Source organism: Musa acuminata, chromosome BXJ3-10 (genome assembly GCF_036884655.1).
Source record: "Musa acuminata AAA Group cultivar baxijiao chromosome BXJ3-10, Cavendish_Baxijiao_AAA, whole genome shotgun sequence".
NCBI lineage: Eukaryota > Viridiplantae > Streptophyta > Magnoliopsida > Zingiberales > Musaceae > Musa > Musa acuminata.
The window spans coordinates 21,945,647-21,966,274 of NC_088358.1; the positions used below are offsets into that span (position 1 = coordinate 21,945,647).

Consider the following 20,628-nt stretch of genomic DNA (forward strand, 5'->3'; position numbering starts at 1 on the left):
CAGATCCAACTTCTAGATTAATAAAGACAAGAAATCAAACTTCATTAAGAAAATGAGAAGGTTACAAGGATCACCCCAATGGGGAAAAGATAGGGAAAATTTAAGATACAACTGCCCAATGTATGACGGAACATTGGGTTTTTTTCTACATCTATTACTGTCACACCCTTAAAATTTTTCGTTTTCACTGCAGGAGTGATCTCTTCCTAAACAACATGGAAAAATACAAAAGCCATATATGCATTGTACACATGGATGATGATGATGATATTATGGAGACATCAAATGAAGAAGAGGCGCAACCAAATTCCTCAGATGCAAACAAGAGAGACCATCAAGGTTCTGGTCAAACTATCATTAAGTCTTCAAATTTGCAGTTAGAAAGCCCATCTGCATAACTGCAATTATGATGCCCAGGAAGAATTTCTTGGTGCACATCATCTGTATCATCTTGCAGCGACGGTGGTGCACCACCATCTTTTGTATGTTCTTTTTTCGGGATTGACAAGCTTTAGTAATGCTGTCTTTGTATCCCTTAGTCGCATCTTGTAATCCTTCTTCCATGAAGCAAAATGAGATTTAAGATTTCGGAGCTCTTCATAAGGGTTTATGGCTCCTGATTTCACCTCAATGAGTAAGCCAGCATCAGTATCGAAAACTTGCCTTTGCTGATCAAACTCCTTTATCAGTTGGATAACTGCATTACACGCGGTATCATTGTTTCTTACTTGCATGGCATCAGATGCATTAGGCAGTTTAGCTAGTGTGCCTTCTGGTGTTTGAGCACCAACAGATTCATCATCTTCAGCTTCATAGTAGTGATTAGTTTGTGATGCATCTGGCCATCCAGGCTGTTTTGTCATTTCTTCAGGAACAATGCTCTTTCTTCCAGCAGTAAAACTCATCTGCAGTAAACCAATGATCTTTTTAGCTGATGTGTCAAAAAAATATAGACATGCTTTTGAGAGAATGAAACTTAACACTGTTGTTTTCAATATCGAAAAAATGTTATACCCATGACTCTATGAGAATGGAATGATCAATATGCCTACTTGACCTTTTATATGATATCATGGATTCTCATGATCTGTAACTATGTCCAACAGACAAGCAAAATAATTGTGCATAATATCTAGGAAATGTTAGTTTAGAACCTTCATGGCATACAATCTCTTCACTAACAACAGAGTGCATAATGGTTCTAAAATTGACCTGCAGAGCAGTCAGTTGTTTCTGCCAGGTTTCTTCCATAGACTTCATTTTCAACTCATACTCTGACCACCTTGTCTCATACGCCTGAAGCTGCTGCTTCAAAATAGCATTCTCCTCTTCTTTCTCTCTCAGTGCTGCTTCTGCCTTGCTCATCTGACTCTTAAATTCGGCCAGAATAGAGGGGTGAATCTGAGGAGGCTCATTGTTGTTGGTGTCCTGCAAGACGAAACTCCAACCCTTTTAACAGGGAGCACAAATATACATATAAGTTGCAATCTCTAAATCTTGATCAAAGTCAACTGCTTAGTTGGATCTAAAGAAACAACACTGCAGTGGCCAATAGTTCAAAAAAGGACATTAAAAACATTTGCCATTTGCAAAAAAATATGAAAGTTTGCATCCAGATATTTGCGGCACTGAATAGCTTCATCGTTTACATGAGTATTTTGAAATAATGTTTTCATCTTAACCAGAAACCCTAGCCCAAAAAACCAGAAGATGAATAATTTCTATGGAAAACGAGGGAAAACAAAATCAAACAAATGCACAACATCATCCTTAGTGATCAGTATTAGTCCATGAAACTGGAATAAAGTACCTTAACATGAATGACCTTTGACACCTCCACTTTCTTTAAGACCATAAAATGCTTCCTGGCCAGACAACCACGAATAACTGCAGAAGAGTGAAAATTCATGATCAGGGCAAATATCCAAAAGCAAAAAGAAAATGTACTTGAAATGTATCAATATGTTACCGGACTGCAAAAATATGATATCCTTCTGCTGATTTTTGAACACAGTTCTAGCAAGCCACAGCCTCACATGCTTTTGGATAAAAACAGCTGCCCTCCATCTCTTCGTCAAGAATTCAAAATTATGCCTTGCTCTTTCACCTCTTACAACTGTATTTTTAGCGCACATTACCAATAAAAACATTTAGGATCAGTGGAACCTTTCCCTAGAGAAAAAATGGCTTCTGTTTTCGACATAAAAGAAGATAAAAACATCTAGGATTACTCTAAGATCCATTTAACCAGCTAAAAGCATCAATTGAGACAAGTGCAAATATAACATTGCCCTATTGTTAGGCTGCTAGATTATCTAGTGTGATATAAAGTTTGCTTAAAGATATATGAGCTTCAGAAAAGCAAATTGCGGAGTTTTCTATACTATGCACGTACATGATTGCAGTGTAGTTGCTCCCTTCTTCAGCTGTTGATAGCGAGAACGAGCCCGAACACCACGATAGTTCTTTTGAAGCCAGAGGATACCCTGCAATGTTTGATTTCCAGCATCTCCTAATCCAGCAACCTGTGGCAATTATATACGAGATAAAGCTGAAAGTAAAAGACATCTTGTAATGCCAGAAGGTAAAAGGACCCGATAGATAATATGTTAACTGATTGTTATGGATGATTGCTTGTCAATGATGTATACCATGTTTTCATCCAAGTTCAAGCAAAATCAATTCACTGACAAGTAATTTAAATTGAATCCGCATAAGTCAATGAGACAGGCAATTATGAGAAAAGTATTGAAAACAAATTGGCAAAAACAATGACTAGAAATAATAGTTGAAACAAACTCAATAGTTTCTCCTATTTCTGTTATTTCTTAAAATGCTCCTACAACTTTTTACGAGACAACATATTAGCAGTAAAATGCAAAAACACATATAATCTAATAACATCTTCTAATTCTCAACAATTTTACAGATTTGTAGGTTCCTTTCTTATTATATTGGCATATTAGCAAACTCATTTCAAATGCAAAAACACATATAATCTAATAACATCTTCTAATTCTCAACAATTTTACAGATTTGTAGGTTACTTTCTTATTATATTGGCATATTAGCAAACTCATTTCACTGACAAGTAATTTAAATTGGATCTGCATAAGCCGATGAGACAGGCAATTATAAGAAAAGTGTTGAAAACAAATTGGCAAAAATAGAAATAATAGTTGAAACAAACTCAGTAGTTTCTCCTATTTATGTTATTTCTTAAAATGCTCCTACATCTTTTTATGAGACAACATATTAGCAGTAAAATGCAAAAACACATATAATCTATAACATCTAATTCTCAACAATTTTACAGATTTATAGGTTACTTTCTTATTATATTGCGCACTAATCATGCTAATATAGTTGACTCATTGGTAATATGTGCACATAACACTATAAACAAGCAACAGTGATTACCTCGTTCATGGCATATTTGATGGTACCACCACAGTCTATACTATTATTTGTCACAACTAGTGGTAGCAAATCTGTGCCATCAGCAACCTGAACTCTTTCCTCGTAGCTGACCAGGTTTGGCATCTTAATGTATGCAGATTCTACCAGTTGCTCCACATCTGAAATGATCTTGCTTCCAAAAACTTCGTTTTTGATCACCACATTGATACCACTCCTTCGTGTCTGCTCCTCTTTCTTGTCTTCCCAGTTCATGGATTTGGTCAACAAGCTTCTGGCTGCACTACTGTCAAGCTTAAGATTCACAGGCAACGACCGTTTCGAAGTGGGCAGCCGCCCTCTCGAGGTTGGCCGGACAGGCAAAGCAGGTGGCAGATCCTTGGGCCGCTCATCCCTCTGCCTGATGGCATCCAGCATTATCTCTAGCGAGCTCCGAACGACCATAGGAGCCATTGCATTAGCCGACAGCTCAATCAAGAAGCCCCCAAATCCACGGAAACACACCACCGGAATCCAAGATTCCACAATCTAGCACCATAAAGAGCGATTCCGGAGTCAAAAAACGCATCTTTCTCACAAAAATCAAAATTTCGATAAGAATCAAACAGCATCCCAGAGAATCGATCAGGACCTGAAACCGACTCTTCTTCAAGCAAGCGTAAACGACGAAAGAAGCGGAAAAGCGGAGGTCGTTCGAATCGAAGACCCGAGCCCTGACCTCAATCTCCACCGGCCGCGGACCTTTGGGGATTCGAAGCGCTGCCTTCCAAGCGAGAAATCAGGGTCTTGCTCCGCCGAAGATTCAAACTTGCGGACCCAGTCGACACCACGCTCTCCACCTCCCTCTCCCAAGGAATAAAAGACCGCAAGAAAGGCAAAAGCCGTCGTCTTTCGAGAAAATTACAACGAGTGCCAACACACACTGCAGGCTTTGGCTCGCAGATGGCACTTCCGTTAATATCTGAACCTCGATGGCTCAATTCATCTCGAGTGGCACCGAAGCGCCGAGGAGTTTTGGCAGCGTCTCCAACGGCACGAACATGTGTGAAATGACCCCACTGCCCCTATCATCTCCCGTTAGTGCTCGAGCATAACCCTATCAACAAATTGTAATGTTGTTTTCCTAATTAAGATTAATAGATGAATCATCAATAACATAAAGCATTGGGTGTGCATTGGCAATCGATCAAGATTCCTATATTTTTCTATTGAGATGATTTAGAATTGGATTTATATATCATTTAGTCGAATGCAAGCGAGAAATAACTATTTCATATGATTAATATTGATCGTTAATGTGACGTAGTAAAATCATTTATTTTTTAAGTATTATCGTACTTAGAAGAGAAAAAAATATTTTTTGAAGTGGTGCAAAACTCGATCAAAAAAAAAAAAAGATTGCATAGTCGATTATGATTTATAGATTATGGATGAAAAACACTCGAAAGATATTTTTAATTTTAGTTTAGTAAGCTCAAAACGAAGATGTATATATAGTATCGGTTTTGTAATAATCAATTTAATGAGAAAATATTTTTTAAAATGATATATTTATGTATGATGTTAAATAATAATTTTTATTATTATTTTTGAATTGATCGAAATAATGAACATAATCTAAGGTTTCAATTTGTGGTGGTAATTAAAATGGTTTTAAGAGTCAACCCTACAAAAATTAATATTGATCAACACAAAATTGAAGGAGACTCAAAACCCCAATGGATTAACTATTTGTGGAGGAGTAGCTTTGGGGGGGAGGAGGGGAAGCTCTCTTTTGCTTTAGCATCGTAATGATGGCCATAACATGCGTTCCCTCCTCGGCTTTGAGGAAAGCATGTAGTAGGAGTTGGTAGTACTATTTAGAGTGTTTACCTTTTGACCTTCTTCACCAACCATATCAAAATACTTTGATCATCTTTGATTCCACCAAATGTTGGTGCATTAGCAAGCAACGTGGTGACATCTCCATCGATTCTTCTTCTTCTTCTTCTCTCACTAACCCATTGTTTGAGGAAGATGTGGGATGAATATTAGACATGATACAAATCTCAACACTCGTTTTATGATTAGATTTTTGTGGGCGTAGTGCTTGGTGGGGTTTGGTCTCATCCAAAACACCTCTCTCTCTCTCTCTCTCTCTCTCTCTCTCTCTCTCTGATCTAACATAGATTTATGCAAGAGATTGGGTCTAGAATGGATAGAAATAAAAGATTAAAACTACTAATGAAATTTATGAAATAATTGAAGTGAAAATAAGTGAAATCTTGCATTATTTTCTATGACATTATCAACAACACATGATCCTAATAATAGAGGAAAACAAAGAAAGGATATTATTATGAGAACAGGAGAAATAAAGAAGAACGTTTTGTGAGGACAAGAAAATAATTATCTAATGGTTAGATACACCACCGTTAAATCAAAATACCTTCTCAAGATGATGATATTGTAATTTGAATCATCGAACTAAGCCCGAGATAATAGTAATACATTCGCTAAGTCCGATATGTGCATCGAGGAGAAAGGTTTGAGGATAACAAAAGCTTAAGAACATTTGGACAACAATCATGATTGCTTCTTCTGTGTCTCAGAAGCATTAGATTATATTATGAGCTCTACATAAATGGAGTTCTAGCTCTGGCTGATGATATGGAATTGGTCAATCAATAGAGACGATGAGGAGGAGGGACTCAATTGGACAACCAGAGGTGATGAATGGAACAGCCTTTAATGATAAGGAAACACACATGAAGCGAAGCAATAAAGCTGTCTTAATGATGGTGGAGCGCACTTTAGAAAGAAGTAGTGATGATGACTTCCTTTTTGTTGTTCTGAGTTCTTGCAATCAAATAGTTGTTTTAACCTTAATCAGGTCAATAGTCTTAGTTTGATATCATTTGTAATAACAAGTCAGAGAACTCACACATTAATTTGATATGCCTGAGACAATCCAAAATACTTAACTCTAAATTAATGATAATAGGTTCATCTAACCTTATGTATATAATAATATATATTCTCTTACTTTCAACGTCAGACTAAAAATAATAAGGTATTTAGAGTTAGATGCATTTAATTTGTTGTTGGGCAGATAAGCTCATTATTCAACCTATAATAATCCATGGTCCATAGTTCAAACGTTGTTCTCAATCATTCAGATAATATTTTCACTTCAAGTTATATCAAATTTACAGTGGATTCTTAATTACTTGGGGAGATTTTAGATATTATGCACAATGATATAATCCTTGTATCCCTGTTATTCTCTTATGATTGTTGCTTGAATTTTGGACAATAAACTCTAAGATTTACATGTTCATTATTTTAATAGTGGATTTTATCTTGCTTACCTCATGATTTTTATCCTTCGCATTAGAGGGATTTTCCACGTAAATCTTAGTGTCCTATTTGATTATAATTTTTATTTAATTTCATTACGTATTATGGCCTACTAGTATTTGTTCATATACAAGTTCTTTTTTATCCCATCAATTGGTATTATGGTAAGGTTTTGGTGGTATTTAATTTTTTTGTGTTCGAACATGGAGGTCGGTAATGTTTCTCGCATGATTAGTTTTAACAGAAACAATTAGATGATATAGAAACTAAGAATGTAAGATCTCTTGTAAATATTTATATAGACCTTTGTAAGGGGATAGTACAAAGCCTGCAACTATGACAGATGATAAGTGAAATAGGTTAAATTGAAAAACGATCAAGTTTATTTTACAGTGGCTCGATGATAGTGTCTTTCACCATGTTTCTACTGAAAGTTCGACATACTTTCTTTGAAACAAGTTAGAATGTCTCTGTGAGAGAAAAATGACTGACAATAAAACTTATGAATTTGAAATATAAAGAGGGTGCTTCTATTGTTAAGTATTTGAATGAAATGTAGAGAATTATTAACCAATTATCGATTATGAAAATGTATCATGATGATGAGTTACAGGTATTTTTACTTCTCAATTCATTATCAAAAAGTTGAGAGACACTAGTGGTTTCATTCAGTAATTCTACGCCAAATGATATTATCATTATGATTCAAGTAACAAATAGTTTATTGAATAAGAAGTTAAGAAAAAAAATTCAATAACATCTCAGATTAATTCATAAGCATAACTAAGAGAATAAAGGAATGTCAAAGTGATAGAAGTGGTTCATGTATGGGTAGAAGCAAATCAAGATTAAGAATATATATTATTTACTATAATTACGATGAGAAAGGATATTATAAGAATAACCTAGAAAAATAAAATAAAAAAAGTAGAGCCTAAAGTTAAAAAATAATACCACAGTTATAGTGTATGGTGGTGACTATTTGATTTTGTCTACTTTTGATGATATTTTTTTCTTGTGTGTGTCAGGATCTTGAGTGGGTGATTAACATAGGAGCTTCTTATCAGGCTACACCATGAAGGGAGTTTTTTGCTACCTACAAGTCTAAAAATTTTAATATTATCAAGATAGGCAACAATAGCACAACAAACATTATCAACATAGGCAATATCCACATAAAAACCAACATTGGTTACAAGTTAATGCTTAAGGATATGAGGCATGTGGTTGACTTAAGGTTGAATTTAATTTCAGTTGGAAGACTATATGACAAAGACTTTGATAGCAGATCTCATAGAGGGTAATGGAAGCTCAGCAATGCAAAAAGTTCCTTATGCTTCAGTAATCGAAAGTTTAATGTACGTAATTGTATGTATGAGTTCAGACGTCACATATGCAGTGAGTGTTATTAGTAGATTGCAAAAAGCATTGGGCAATAATAAAGTGGATTTTTAGATATCTCAAATGAAACTCCAAAATTTATTTAAGCTTTGAAGGTGGATCACCTGTATTGATATGTTATATAAATGTAGATATGACAATAAATATTGATATGAGGAAATCTATATCATGTTTTGTACTAACTTTTGTAATGGGAGCTATATCATAGTAATCTAAATTACAAAGGTGTATTGCTCTCTCCATCACATAGGCATAATATATTACTACTATAGAAGTTTGCAAAGAAATATTAAGGATAAAAAAATTCTTATAATAATTATGATTAAAATAAAAAAACTATGTGGTGCATTGTAATAATAAGAGCGTCATCCATTTATATAGGAACTCGACCTTTTATTCTAAGTCAAAAAATATATATATTATATACTATTAGATTTAAAATGTAATTGAAGAGAAACAATTACAACTTCAGAAAATTTACACAAATGATAACGAAGCATATATGTTGATAAAGATCTTACCGAAAGAAAGACAAGAAATGTATCAACAACTAGTTGACATAACTTCACATTGAAGAGTCATGAGATAGCCTCTCTTATGGCTGAAGGGGGTGATTGTTAGGCAAATAACCCATTATTCAACCCATAGTGGATTTTAATAACTCATAACTCACAACAATTGAAATATTTTTCTCTTTTAACATAGACCCTAACTCTTTCAACCAATTGGCTTGAGAAAAAGGGAAAAGTAACTGTGGAAGTTGAGGGTAGAAGAATAAGATAAGAAGAAAATGAAAAAGGACAAGGATAACACAAAGAGTATTCTCAATCATTCAAGCAATGTTCTCACCTCAGGTTATATTAGATTTGCAATGGATTCTTGTTGTAATCACTTGAGGAGATTTTGGATATACATAGTGACGTAATCCTTATATCCATGTTATTCTCTTATGATTGTTACTTGGATTTTGATAAGAGATTTCGAGATTTATATATTCATTATTTTTATAGTAGATTTTCTTGGCTTCATATGATTTTTATCCTTCATATTAGAGAGGTTCTCCGTATAAATTTTGGTGCCCTATTTAATTATGATTTTCATTTAATTTGACTACTTATCCACTAATATTTGTTCATATATAAATTTTTTTTTTATCACATCACTTGTTTAAACAAGATGAGTATAACACCTAAAGAACTCGATCCAAAATAAGTTCTTCTTTGTTCTACACAATTATCTCGATCTTGAAATTAGCATCAGCAACCATAACACAATGGCCTAATTATTTATTTTGACTTTTTGACCCCATATTGTATGGTAGATCTTGAAAGATCACCCTCCAAGTCAAAATAAGTAATTCGTTTTTAACCCTTATAAAAAGAAAATTGATTCTTAAACCTGACAGATGGTCAGAACTTCATATTGAGAGGTCCACTACAGATCAGAAATTTTTGAATCAAATGATATTTCTGTTCCAATTTCTGTCGCTTCTTCTCTCTCAAACCTTTTCTTGCCATAATATAATGATCTTAAACACGAGAGGTGTGCCACCAATTGGTGGTTGAAGAGAAGACTTGCTACTAAACTTGACTATAAGCAGACGGATGAATTCACCTTCAAACAATCTATTGGATCTTTATATTCCCAAGACAATGCCATGGTAAAAGGAGACCTACGAGAATAACAATAAACCCATATTATTTATTTATATCATAATCCTCACTCATAATAATTTATGAAAAAATTTAACATGACAAAGAGATAAAAATTCTAGTCATTAACTTGACATGATAAAATTAATCAGATTTAATTATTTTTCATTGAATCTGAATGAAAAGGACATAAAGTAGGAGTCTAAGACAAGTGAGATTTTCTCTTGAGAGCACAAAATATCTTATATCCCACTTAGAGTGATGACATACCTAGTGAGATTACCCTATAAAATATTATTTTTATAACCATTGATTTAATGCCAATATATTTTCATTAGTTACTATATTATTGTAGCATGTCTAGTAGTTTTGCATGACATGTTGAATTCCTCGTGCTGCATCTCAATTTATCAAAAATATTAGTCATATCATTTGTCCCTCCTGTTGTTGCTTTTGCTTGTGTTAAAAAAATTCTAAATAAAAGAGGAACAATTTGGTTGCATAAGATATTTTTTTGTTCCATGAGAATACATTATATGTAAAAGATCTTTGGGCACATCACATGATTCAAATGCTATTATTTGTCTCGGACAGATGTATCATATACAAAGCCACACAATGGTTACACAGTGCTTTATATGTCTTTTTGTTACAAGTAGTAGATATGTCAAATTTTTTTTTTTGTCTAAAATGAAAACATCTTGATTATGTCAAATGATTCATATGTGTTTTTTTTTTTTTCTCTTGAATTCATGCATCTTACAAAAATTAGTTATTTTTCATGTGTCAAATGCATCAAAAGTCTTTTACACACCTAACTGGATGCATCATGCAAATGGACATTGTGAGCCGGGCCTAATTGGTGGTGGGGCAAGAGGGTCAACCCATGATGGATCCCTTGTTCTTGACCTAGACATCCATCTTCCCCAACCTAGAAAGTTTAGTCCAAGTGATGAGTGAAGTCAATGGTTAAGTTGGGTCCCTTGCTCTTAACCTATGATGTCCTTTGCTCCCAACTAAGCGTGCATCTTGCAAGTCAAAGTGTTGCCATCTAATACGATTGCATCTCCAAGGCAGCAGCCACATGCTTCAACATCCGTCCCTATTCCCGTAACCGCACGTTTACTGGCACGCATTGCCATCCACCGACACGGGCACGTTGGAATCATGTGCTTCCTTCTCGTTGATGAAGCACAATTCTTCTGTGTCCCTTCTCCGATCGGCAATCCCCCCCGACGTGCGGTGCATGAGCTGCGCACCGGCCCAAGCTTCGTGTGCGCCGCCTCCTACGGCACGAATGGCGATGCGTCAACCCCGCGCCGATCACCTCCTGCTTTTTCTTTCCCGAGTAACTTGTGACCTAAACAAAACTCCCTATATTTCTATATATATATATAGAGAGAGAGAGAGAGAGAGAGAGACAGTAAAAACCATGCACTAGCCCTCTGTTTTCACGCTTAATTAAGATCAAGTCAACGTTGCGTTTCCCAACGCACGGTGACAGGTGGCCTAATTACCAAGGGGTCAAAGTCAACCATTTTGGGGCGTTAGTTTCGGACTCCTCTTCCCCTTTTTCTTTTCCCTATTCCAAAATATCATATTTATCCATTTTTATGGATACCAAAACACTACATTATATATGATTTTATAGTTAAAGGTGCATCCTTGAAATCAGCACTAGTCAAAAGCTTCACTATGATTACTAGTGATTTATAAATACTCAAAAAGAACTTGAACGACATATATTAATATCCTACCTATTTACTTTTTTAAATAATTTTATATGGATGAATATATTTTTTTTTGATACATCTACCTTAATATTCTCATCTTGATAACATCTCAATGACATATTGTTTCTTAATAGCATCTATAAACCATGGCTAACCTAATAATTATATTATAAGGCAAAATTATTATTATTATTTTGCAAGGTGTAAGAGCACTGTAATTAATCTGCCAATGTGGAGCGAAGTGGCGATCCACCTTCCCTCCGCTCTCGGCCCAACTTGTACTTCCCATTCCCCCACTCTTGCTTGCCAAGTCCGGCGAGCCAGCACACCGTATTATTGTTTATTATTAGCATTATTTCCTATATATTGCCTCTCCCCTCGCCAGATCTACAAGGTCACCAGTCGTTCGACCAAATCACTGCATCTGCCACAATGTCGTCCTACGGATCCAACACCGGCGTCGACAAGAAAGAGGAGAACGGCAACGGGGAGGCGCCGCAGCCTCCGTCGCCGACCCAGATCGGGGGCGGGGTGGTGCCGCGCCCCGTGCCGGGAGAACAGCGTAAGGTGGCCCTGGTCACGGGCATCACCGGGCAGGATGGGTCGTACCTGACGGAGTTCCTGTTGGGGAAGGGGTACGAGGTGCACGGCCTCATCCGGCGGTCCTCCAACTTCAACACCGCCCGCCTGGAACATCTGTACGTCGACCCCCACAACGCCGCCAAGGCCCGCATGAAGCTCCACTACGCCGACCTCTCCGACGCCTCTTCCCTCCGCCGCTGGGTCGACGCCCTGCTCCCCGACGAGGTCTACAACCTCGCTGCCCAGTCCCACGTCGCCGTCTCTTTCGAGATCCCCGACTACACCGCCGACGTCGTCGGCACCGGCGCCCTCCGCCTGCTGGAGGCCGTCCGTTGCGCCCCCAAGCCCATCCGCTACTACCAGGCCGGTTCCTCCGAGATGTTCGGCTCCACGCCGCCGCCGCAGTCGGAGTCCTCCCCATTCCACCCCCGCTCCCCCTACGCCGCCGCCAAGGTCGCCGCCCACTGGTACACCGTCAACTACCGCGAGGCCTACGGCCTTTTCACCTGCAACGGCATCCTCTTCAACCACGAGAGCCCCCGCCGCGGCGAGAACTTCGTCACCCGCAAGATCACCCGCGCCGTGGGCCGCATCCGCCTCGGCCTCCAGACCAAGGTCTACCTCGGCAACCTCTCGGCCGCCCGCGACTGGGGCTTCGCCGGCGACTACGTCGAGGCCATGTGGATGATGCTGCAGCAGGACGAGCCCGGGGACTACGTGGTGGCCACGGAGGAGTCCCACACCGTGGAGGAGTTCCTTCAGGCCGCCTTCGGCCACGTGGGCCTGGACTGGAAGGACCACGTCGTGATCGATCCCAAGTACTTCCGCCCCGCCGAGGTCGACAGCCTCAAAGGCGACTCCACCAAGGCCAGGAAGGCGCTGGGGTGGAAGCCCAAGGTCGGGTTCCAGGACCTGGTGAAGATGATGGTGGACCACGATCTGGAGATCGCCAAGAGGGAGAAGGTGCTGGTGGACGCCGGATACATCGACGCCCAGCAGCAGCCCTAGAAGGTGGGAGTCCTGAAGCCTCCGCCCCCCTCGCTTCCTCCATCGTCCACATTACGATATAAATTTCTTAGTTTGCTTTAAGCTTCTGTTCTGCTGGTGCTTCCATCAAACACAAAACTTGTTTCTTTCTACGCCTTAAACGAGTCACAGAATATTGTTATCTGATCAGATTCCCAATAAGATAAAAAAATGGATCTCAAATCTGCACATCATTACCTCAATCTTCCAAGGCTGGAAGTGTTACTACTTTTCGGCAATTATTTCTGATATGTTGGCAGCAGTCCATATTTTTCCTTGTGTGTTGGTTTCTTTTGGTCCTCAGAGTTGTGTTGCTCTTTTGATCCGCTTAATGTAAGTTGACATGAGGCATTACATTAGTTGATGTCTCTATCTTTCATCTCAAAATTAGATTACTAGTTTTGAGGATAATATCACAATTTTGAACAACGATTATAAGTGTTCTCACCAGAAAATTGCAATCTTTGAGCCTAGCTGATTGTGTTTCATCAAGATACTCACGAAAGGAAGACAACAAAGCTGCACTAAAGATATAGATCGGCATTTCCTAAATATTTATGGCTGAAGCCAATTCGTAGTCTCCCCCCCCCCCCCCCACAACACCAGATGATCAATGATTCATTGGTGGAAAATATAATATTCTTTTCCTTGTAAGAATATAGCCACATGAACAGAGATAGACTTGTCCTTGTAAGAATATAACCACGTAACTTTTCATAAAAGTCTAGTCTAACTATCAAATGCATTCTTATTCTTGTAAATCAAATGACAAACAGTTCTTCAAATATCTTATCCTCCTAAGAATATAACTACATAACTCCTAAATATCAAATGACAAACAGTTCATCAAATGTATTACCATTGATCCTATCCTTGTAAGAATATAACCACATGACTCCTAAATATCAAATGACAAACAGTTTATCAAACGTGTTATCATTGATCCTATCCTTGTAAGAATATAACCACATAACACCTAAATATCAAATGACATGAAATACCATTAATCTTATCATTGTAAGAATATAATTACATAACTCCTAAATATCAAAAGACAAACAGTCGATCAAATGTATTATCATTGATCCTATTTTCGTAATAATATAATCACATAACTCCTAAATATCAAATGACAAACAGTCTATCAAATATGTTACCATTGATCCTATCCCTATAAGCAAAGCAAACTCTTCAACACAAAAGTCTAAAGACGGAGATTATAGAAGATATATCCAGTACACGAGACTCCTGCTAATACGACATCTGGGGAGGGTTAATATTACACAAAAAAATGAATATTATCATGATTGATTCTTTTATCTAAGTTAAACTATTTTAGGATTACATTATCTTTCTCACTTAGGTAGAAGTATCCTTAAGCTAAACTGAAAGGGCAAGACGAGTAACGAAACAATAAAAAGCACAATGTTCATAAGATGCTACTACTTATAACGAAACAATAACGAAGAAACCTTTCCTAATAAAAAGCACAATCAGATCCACAAGGAGCTTATATAGCTTGCACAATACATATTAAACTCTTTGATAATTTTCACCGATTCGTTACTCTAGTGCAAGCCACTTTGGAGAAGGATTGAAGTGCATCATTAGTGGGCACCAATTCCACTTCTCAAAGATAATAATTTGCATTGACACCAAAAATTCAGAAAGAAATCAATGCACGAAGACCTTCAGTGTTCCTTGCTCCTACCACCTCTTTAGAACTATTATCTAAGGTTGTAAAATTTGATTTCAAACAATAAGAAATATTAATGGCAAAAACATCGAAAGTACTTCAATAAAATCCTAAAGATTTAGAAGATAGATGATAATTTTGCATGGTTAGCTACAAAATAGGAGCAAAGCAGATCCAAACCGACGACTCGAGGCATGCATGCACGTCGAATACCCCCTCACTATGCATATTATTAGACATCAAAGAATCGGATAGACAACTTGATTCGGAGATTAGTATTAGTTATTGTAGCACTTGCCTCAGCTAGCGGCGGCGGCGGCGATGCGGCAGGTTCGGAGACCCTGGTGGGCTCTTCTCCGAGGGGCACCAACAGAGTCGTGAAGGGGTAGAGGGTAGCGTTGGCCGTCAGGTTGTTGGGATACATCAACAGGAACAATAACTCGGAATGAAACCGGCCGGCGATCGAGGAGAGATCGTCGCCCCAAGTGACTAGATACGTGAGCAGGTACTTGATGCCGCCGGCAACCTGGTCCTCGGTGGGGCACGCGCACCGGAGGGGGACTACAAACCTGACGCCGATGGAGATGTTGACGGGGTCGTAGGGATTCTGGGCGATGAGCGCCCGGCAGGTGGAAAGTCCCTGGTACGTGTTGTTGGCGACGGTAAAGTAGGTGTCACCGGGTTTCACGGTGTAGGAGACGTTGTGCTGGTAGTGTAAGCCAGAGCACGAGCAGGTGGTGGGCACGAGGACCAGCTCGCCCTGGGGAACGACCGAGGTCGTGTCTTCGATGCCGTTGATGGCGGCGACGCTGGCGGCATCGGCGCCAAGCAGGTCTGCAATCTCTTGCGGGGTCTGGTAGGCGTCCTGGGATCGGAAGGTGAGGTAGGAGGCGCAGGAGTGATGCGTGCCGCCATGGCAGGAATAGCCCAGATTGGAGGAGTCATTGGCGCCGAAGCAGTTCAACAGCTCGTTGCCCGTGTACGACTGCTGCTGGGCATGGCAGAAGAAGATCAACCGCAAGAAGAAGAGAGATAGCAGATCAAGGGAGGATTTCGAGCACCTCGGCCTCGTCCTAGCCATTCTTCTGTCAATGTCTGATGCTTGAAGCCTGGCTCGACAGTTGAAATCTTCATTTGCATCCAAATAAAAGTAGAGGGTTAAGATGATCCAACACTCCACGTTAACTTTCAACAAGCTCGTCTCTTTGACTGCGCTCGGTGTACGTTTCTCAGATGGACACGTCGGAATGTATGAATGGATGCAGATCTCATCATTTGCTAAGTGCATAGCAAGAAATCATATACTGCATGATTAAGAGGAACAAAAAAAAGGGGCTAATTTCCAATCAACAACAGATGGAGAGAATGAAGAACATGAAACTATCTATATTCAATCTGATGCCTTGCATAATTCACTCTCTTGTCGTCATACTATAAAAATGACAGAAATGGGAACTTTTGACTGTTGGGGCGAAATAGGCGACTATGAACAGTGAATTCTTATATTCAACTTGATGCCAATTGCCAAAAGTTCAAGAGAAACGATGGGCAGATTACAAACCAACTGATGAAGGCTATGGCGATGGCAGTCTCAAAGCTTGTGCAGTGCTCATGTGAGCATATGCTGCCATTACCACGAAGCAGAATTGTAATGCCGGCAGATGCACAAGCAGCTGAAAATGTCAGTGTGGATATGATCTGCATGAGAAAATAATACATGACTAATCATAAAAAGGCAAAACAAAGGAGGAGCAAGTATTGTCCTCTGCCTGAATATTTACATGAAAACTCGTATGTAAATGATCTTTGGTTTCAATAAGAGATTTCAAACTTGCTGAAGTCTAAAGTTATAAATGATTTGTGCTCACAGATGAACTAATTCATGCATACCCGACTTCCAGATAAGAGATTCTCAAAAGTACAATTTTGTTTCTGTGACGCTGACAGTGCATTTATACGGTCAAATGTGTGACATGCACCCAGATACTTATCTACATGAAAAAAGTCAACCCTAATTAAAATGAAAACATAAAGCTAACATGCATCCAGAACCTGAGCAATTTCCTTACCCCATCCCCAATGGTAAATATACACAGAGCTCGGGGATTCCGCAAGCAGCGTTTGACTAGAAGAGCATATATATCCAGAAAAGCTAATGAGATACTCCACAAGCTCTGCGTGATGGCTGCTGCAATCAGATAGCTGCAGAATATGGAACAAATTACTTCAAGAGAGTAAGAATTGCAGTTCGGCAGACATGCCCATGCTAACTATCTTCAAGCAGCATCATATTTAAGCAATCAAAAGAGAGTTCCAAAGAAGTTGCAGGTCATAATTTCTTTAACTATGAGTTGTAGATCACACATAATGCATACTGCTACCTGAGTTGTCTATCCAACAAGCATTCATCATTCAGTAGTCATGAATTTTTTCCAGACATCCACTAATTTGCAAATTAAGTGAAAAGAAGACAGTAGAGTTGACAACAGGCATCATCAATCCTCATAAAAGCAGCTACCAGTTCAGCAGTGCATCAATTTTGTGAGGTCAAGGACATAAGTAATCATGACACACATCGAAACCTCATATTAACTTGAAAGCGGCTGCTTTTGGAAATATTTCCTGATCAAGCTTACGATCGATACGTAGCATACATACATGAATGACAGCAATCTGTATTATGAATGGAGTACTCTAAACAAGGCATCTTATAGAGAAAATTCTTGGGTTTCAAATTATGAATATAAAAGCAAACTTTACAATCATCAAAGACTCAAAAAAAAAAAAAGAGAGTCAAATAACATTATAGAGGTTAAAAAACTAATAAGGTAATTTGAAAACGGAACAACCAGTCGTTCATCATAACTCAGCAATACTAAGACTAACTTGGTCACCTGCAAATGGGCATCCTTACACTCATTACTGTTAACCTACATCTTTGTCCCAGCCTCATAGCTTCTGCTCTTAACAGGGTTACCATTTATCAGTCAGGCTAAATTATTGGAGACATGAACATTTAAGAAAAACAATGACAAGAAAATATTGCTGTGGTTCCTCAATTAGAACGTTGCTAGGCATCATAAACCGGAAGAATATCTTTCCTAATGCCATATGAGGAGTTTTTGGGCTATCGAAACTATGAATAAATGGACAAGTTGAAATAAATACCAAAATACATCCATGCTACAAAGAATTGAAGAGGAAACACGGTTGAATAAACAAAGGAGTTACTTGGAGCATGATGATGCCTTGAACTTCCACTCTTTTTTTTATGATCTTATAGTAGTGACAAAAGGAATTCTAGTACCATAAGAACTCAGCATGAGACTGACGAGACATACTCAAATTATACTTCTTCAGAGCAACCTATCGCAATTTGGGACTTCTTATCTATGACAAGGTGTTTCTTACTAGTCACGACAAAATCAGAGGCACACTGATGCTTCTGACTTTGTTGTTGAAGTGATCCTGCTGCGAGAGGGGCATCTCAGTGACATATAAGATTTAAACAGAATAAAATATCTTCCTTGTTAAAAGTTGTTTACTTTCTTCATCTCTTAAACATATGCAATGAATTCAATCAATTAAACATCGCATCTCTTCTTGTCAGTTCTTTGTATAGGCCTGCCTGTACATTGACAAAACCCATTTCTAGCTTTTGGTCACATAAAACATTGGAATTCAGCAGTACACCGTGTTGATCCTAAGGTGTTATCATTTTCTTATTTTACATCATGCAACAAGAAAACATAAATTTAGGTCATATTTTCCTCAGTCCAGTACAAATCTATTAGTTGATTCCTTTTTAGACGGGCAGTACCAAAGATTACATAATTAAGGAAGAAAAGTATTCAGCAACAAATAAGAAGCGCACAATAACCAGGCAAGAAATAAACTCCAACATTGTCATAAAAAATCACTCTGAATCGAAAAAGAAGTATAAATCCATGACGTCAAGTAACCAGAAGACAGTGACGAATCCGAAATTGCTGGTGGATTCCATGACGCCAAGCGCAGCGACCGCTAACCCAAACTGAGACAGGCGCAGGGCGAGGCCGCCGGCCGTCCCCGGCATGCCCTGGATATCCTTCATCCTCAACCTCGGCGGGTTCTCGGCCGCAATTACGGGAGACGGCGCCTCCACGGGTTGCACTGCCGGCCTGCTCACGAACATCTCTCTCACGCCAACTCCCAGATCAACAGCAGCCAAGCTAACAACAAAGCATCAAGGAAGAACTTCTCGGCAGAATCGGAGCTGCGAGGATCGGGATCGCTTAGGGGATTCGTTTCTGGTGAGGAGAACGTGATCGGGAGAGAGAAAAAGACCATCACCCACCGCGGATTCCCAAAACGGGATCGATCGCTTGTTGAGAGGGGAGAAAAAGGAAGGAGAGTTTGGAAGACGACAAGACGAGGGAAACCCAAAAGAAGGCAAGACGACTAATATATGATGGAAATTAGGGTCTATAATTAAAATTATAAATAGTTATGTAATTACGATAATACCGAAAGAGTGGGTATGGGTTTGTTTTCTTTGAAAAGATGCTACGTTAAATAGAAAGGGTTAAAAATGGGGGCTTCGGAGACATAACTAAAAATACTGATAAAGATATTTAGTCTCACGTTGATTAAAGAGTAAAGAAATCAATAATTTATAAGTCTATTGAATTATTATTACCCTCATAAGCAGAAGCTAATAAGTTTTGAAAGTTTAAAATCATACGAGTATGACCAATGTCCAAAACGGATAATTTCTCGTGAGTCTATATATACTAATGATGGACTGATCAGATGTTGACTTATCAGATTGGTACTAGAATGAGAGCTCTGAGTCCTTGACTCTCTTATCGGAGAAAGCATTGATAATGACATATAATCTCACAATGTTGAAGGAGTAGGGGAGCTAAGAATTTATAAACCCTTAAAAATATTTTTTTTAGATTTTATAAGTTTTGAAATGATAAAAATGATGATTCGTCACGAGGTTACATGCCGATCCAAAATATATATTTGCTGTGAGAGTAGCATACATATATGTAATTGAGGAGTCTAATGAGTTTTTGGGAGCAAGACAAGTGCTCATGAATGTTAAAGAGACAGTGACGAAGCTGAAATCGTTGGTGGATTTCATGACGGCAAGCGCAGCGACCGCTCATCTTGATTCGTCTTGTAGGATCAATAAAGCAGGTTGCCGCGATCAATACACGCTCCCACTTCTGGTGATTCCTCTTCACCACTCTCTCCTCGTTAGTTCTTGTTGCCTGAGAAGAGTAGTCATGGTCACCTCTCCTTCTCTCTTTGGTTGCTCCTCTCCTGCCACAACTCGGCCAGCATGGAATAGGAGAATAGGGTTAGTGATGAGGGTAATAATAATGATGGGACATGAACTAACGTCACCTGCTCCCGGCCTAGGTCATGCAGATCGAGGAGTTGCGGGGGTTGCGTGCCTCGGTCTGACCTGACAGCGCCCGGTTGAAGCAAACCAAAACGTCGATCGAGGCACGTCGTCATCCTGCAGGAGTCCGGTCCTTCATGCAACGCTAATGTCGGTGTCAGACGTTATCCAAAGTACGACCCTGCTCCCTGCAAACGAGCACATCAGGAAACGATGACCTTCCTTATAAAAACCCTCGTGTTCGGAATGAAGATGGATCAAATAAGGAAAACCCCCTGAGATTATCGACTGACTTGATCGTCGAAGGGGTCGGGCCAAACTCTCTCGACTCGACCTGTGTGTAGGGACGAAGACAAAGTGCCTCCCACCGAATGTCCTGGTGAGGGG

At 38.9% G+C, this 20,628-nt stretch overlaps 3 protein-coding genes across 8 annotated transcripts; 1 reads left to right on the top strand and 2 right to left on the bottom strand.

Moving 5' to 3' along the window:
* Positions 1-17: 17 nt before the first annotated feature.
* On the bottom strand, positions 18-4,240 carry LOC104000444 (myosin-2-like). 2 transcript variants are annotated; one of them, XM_018818784.2, is made up of 7 exons: positions 4,136-4,240; positions 3,421-3,945; positions 2,396-2,525; positions 1,970-2,116; positions 1,811-1,887; positions 1,213-1,428; positions 18-905 (listed from the first exon to the last, which is right to left on the bottom strand). In XM_018818784.2, the coding sequence occupies exons 2-7, from the start codon at positions 3,868-3,870 to the stop codon at positions 447-449; spliced, it is 1,479 nt and encodes a 492-aa protein (XP_018674329.2). In that variant the 5' UTR covers positions 3,871-3,945; positions 4,136-4,240; the 3' UTR covers positions 18-446. The 2 variants fall into 2 exon arrangements, with proteins under 2 accessions (XP_018674329.2, XP_009420769.2); XM_009422494.3 differs by having other exon boundaries at positions 4,049-4,231.
* A 7,671-nt stretch (positions 4,241-11,911) lies between these two features.
* Positions 11,912-13,339, top strand: LOC135650495 (GDP-mannose 4,6 dehydratase 1-like). Its single transcript, XM_065169886.1, has one exon. It carries the CDS (start codon positions 11,975-11,977, stop codon positions 13,130-13,132), a length of 1,158 nt encoding a protein of 385 aa, XP_065025958.1. The 5' UTR covers positions 11,912-11,974; the 3' UTR covers positions 13,133-13,339.
* A 1,584-nt stretch (positions 13,340-14,923) lies between these two features.
* On the bottom strand, positions 14,924-19,245 carry LOC104000441 (CASP-like protein 5A1). 5 transcript variants are annotated; one of them, XR_010501551.1, is made up of 5 exons: positions 18,809-19,245; positions 16,916-17,048; positions 16,408-16,544; positions 15,908-16,150; positions 14,924-15,834 (listed from the first exon to the last, which is right to left on the bottom strand). XR_010501551.1 is itself a non-coding variant. In XM_065169888.1 (4 exons), exons 1-4 carry the CDS (start codon positions 19,018-19,020, stop codon positions 16,144-16,146), a joined length of 489 nt encoding a protein of 162 aa, XP_065025960.1. In that variant the 5' UTR covers positions 19,021-19,245; the 3' UTR covers positions 14,924-16,143. The 5 variants fall into 5 exon arrangements, 3 of the variants coding, with proteins under 3 accessions (XP_065025960.1, XP_065025959.1, XP_009420763.2); XR_010501552.1 differs by having other exon boundaries at positions 14,924-15,837; XM_065169888.1 differs by having other exon boundaries at positions 14,924-16,150.
* Positions 19,246-20,628: the final 1,383 nt, after the last annotated feature.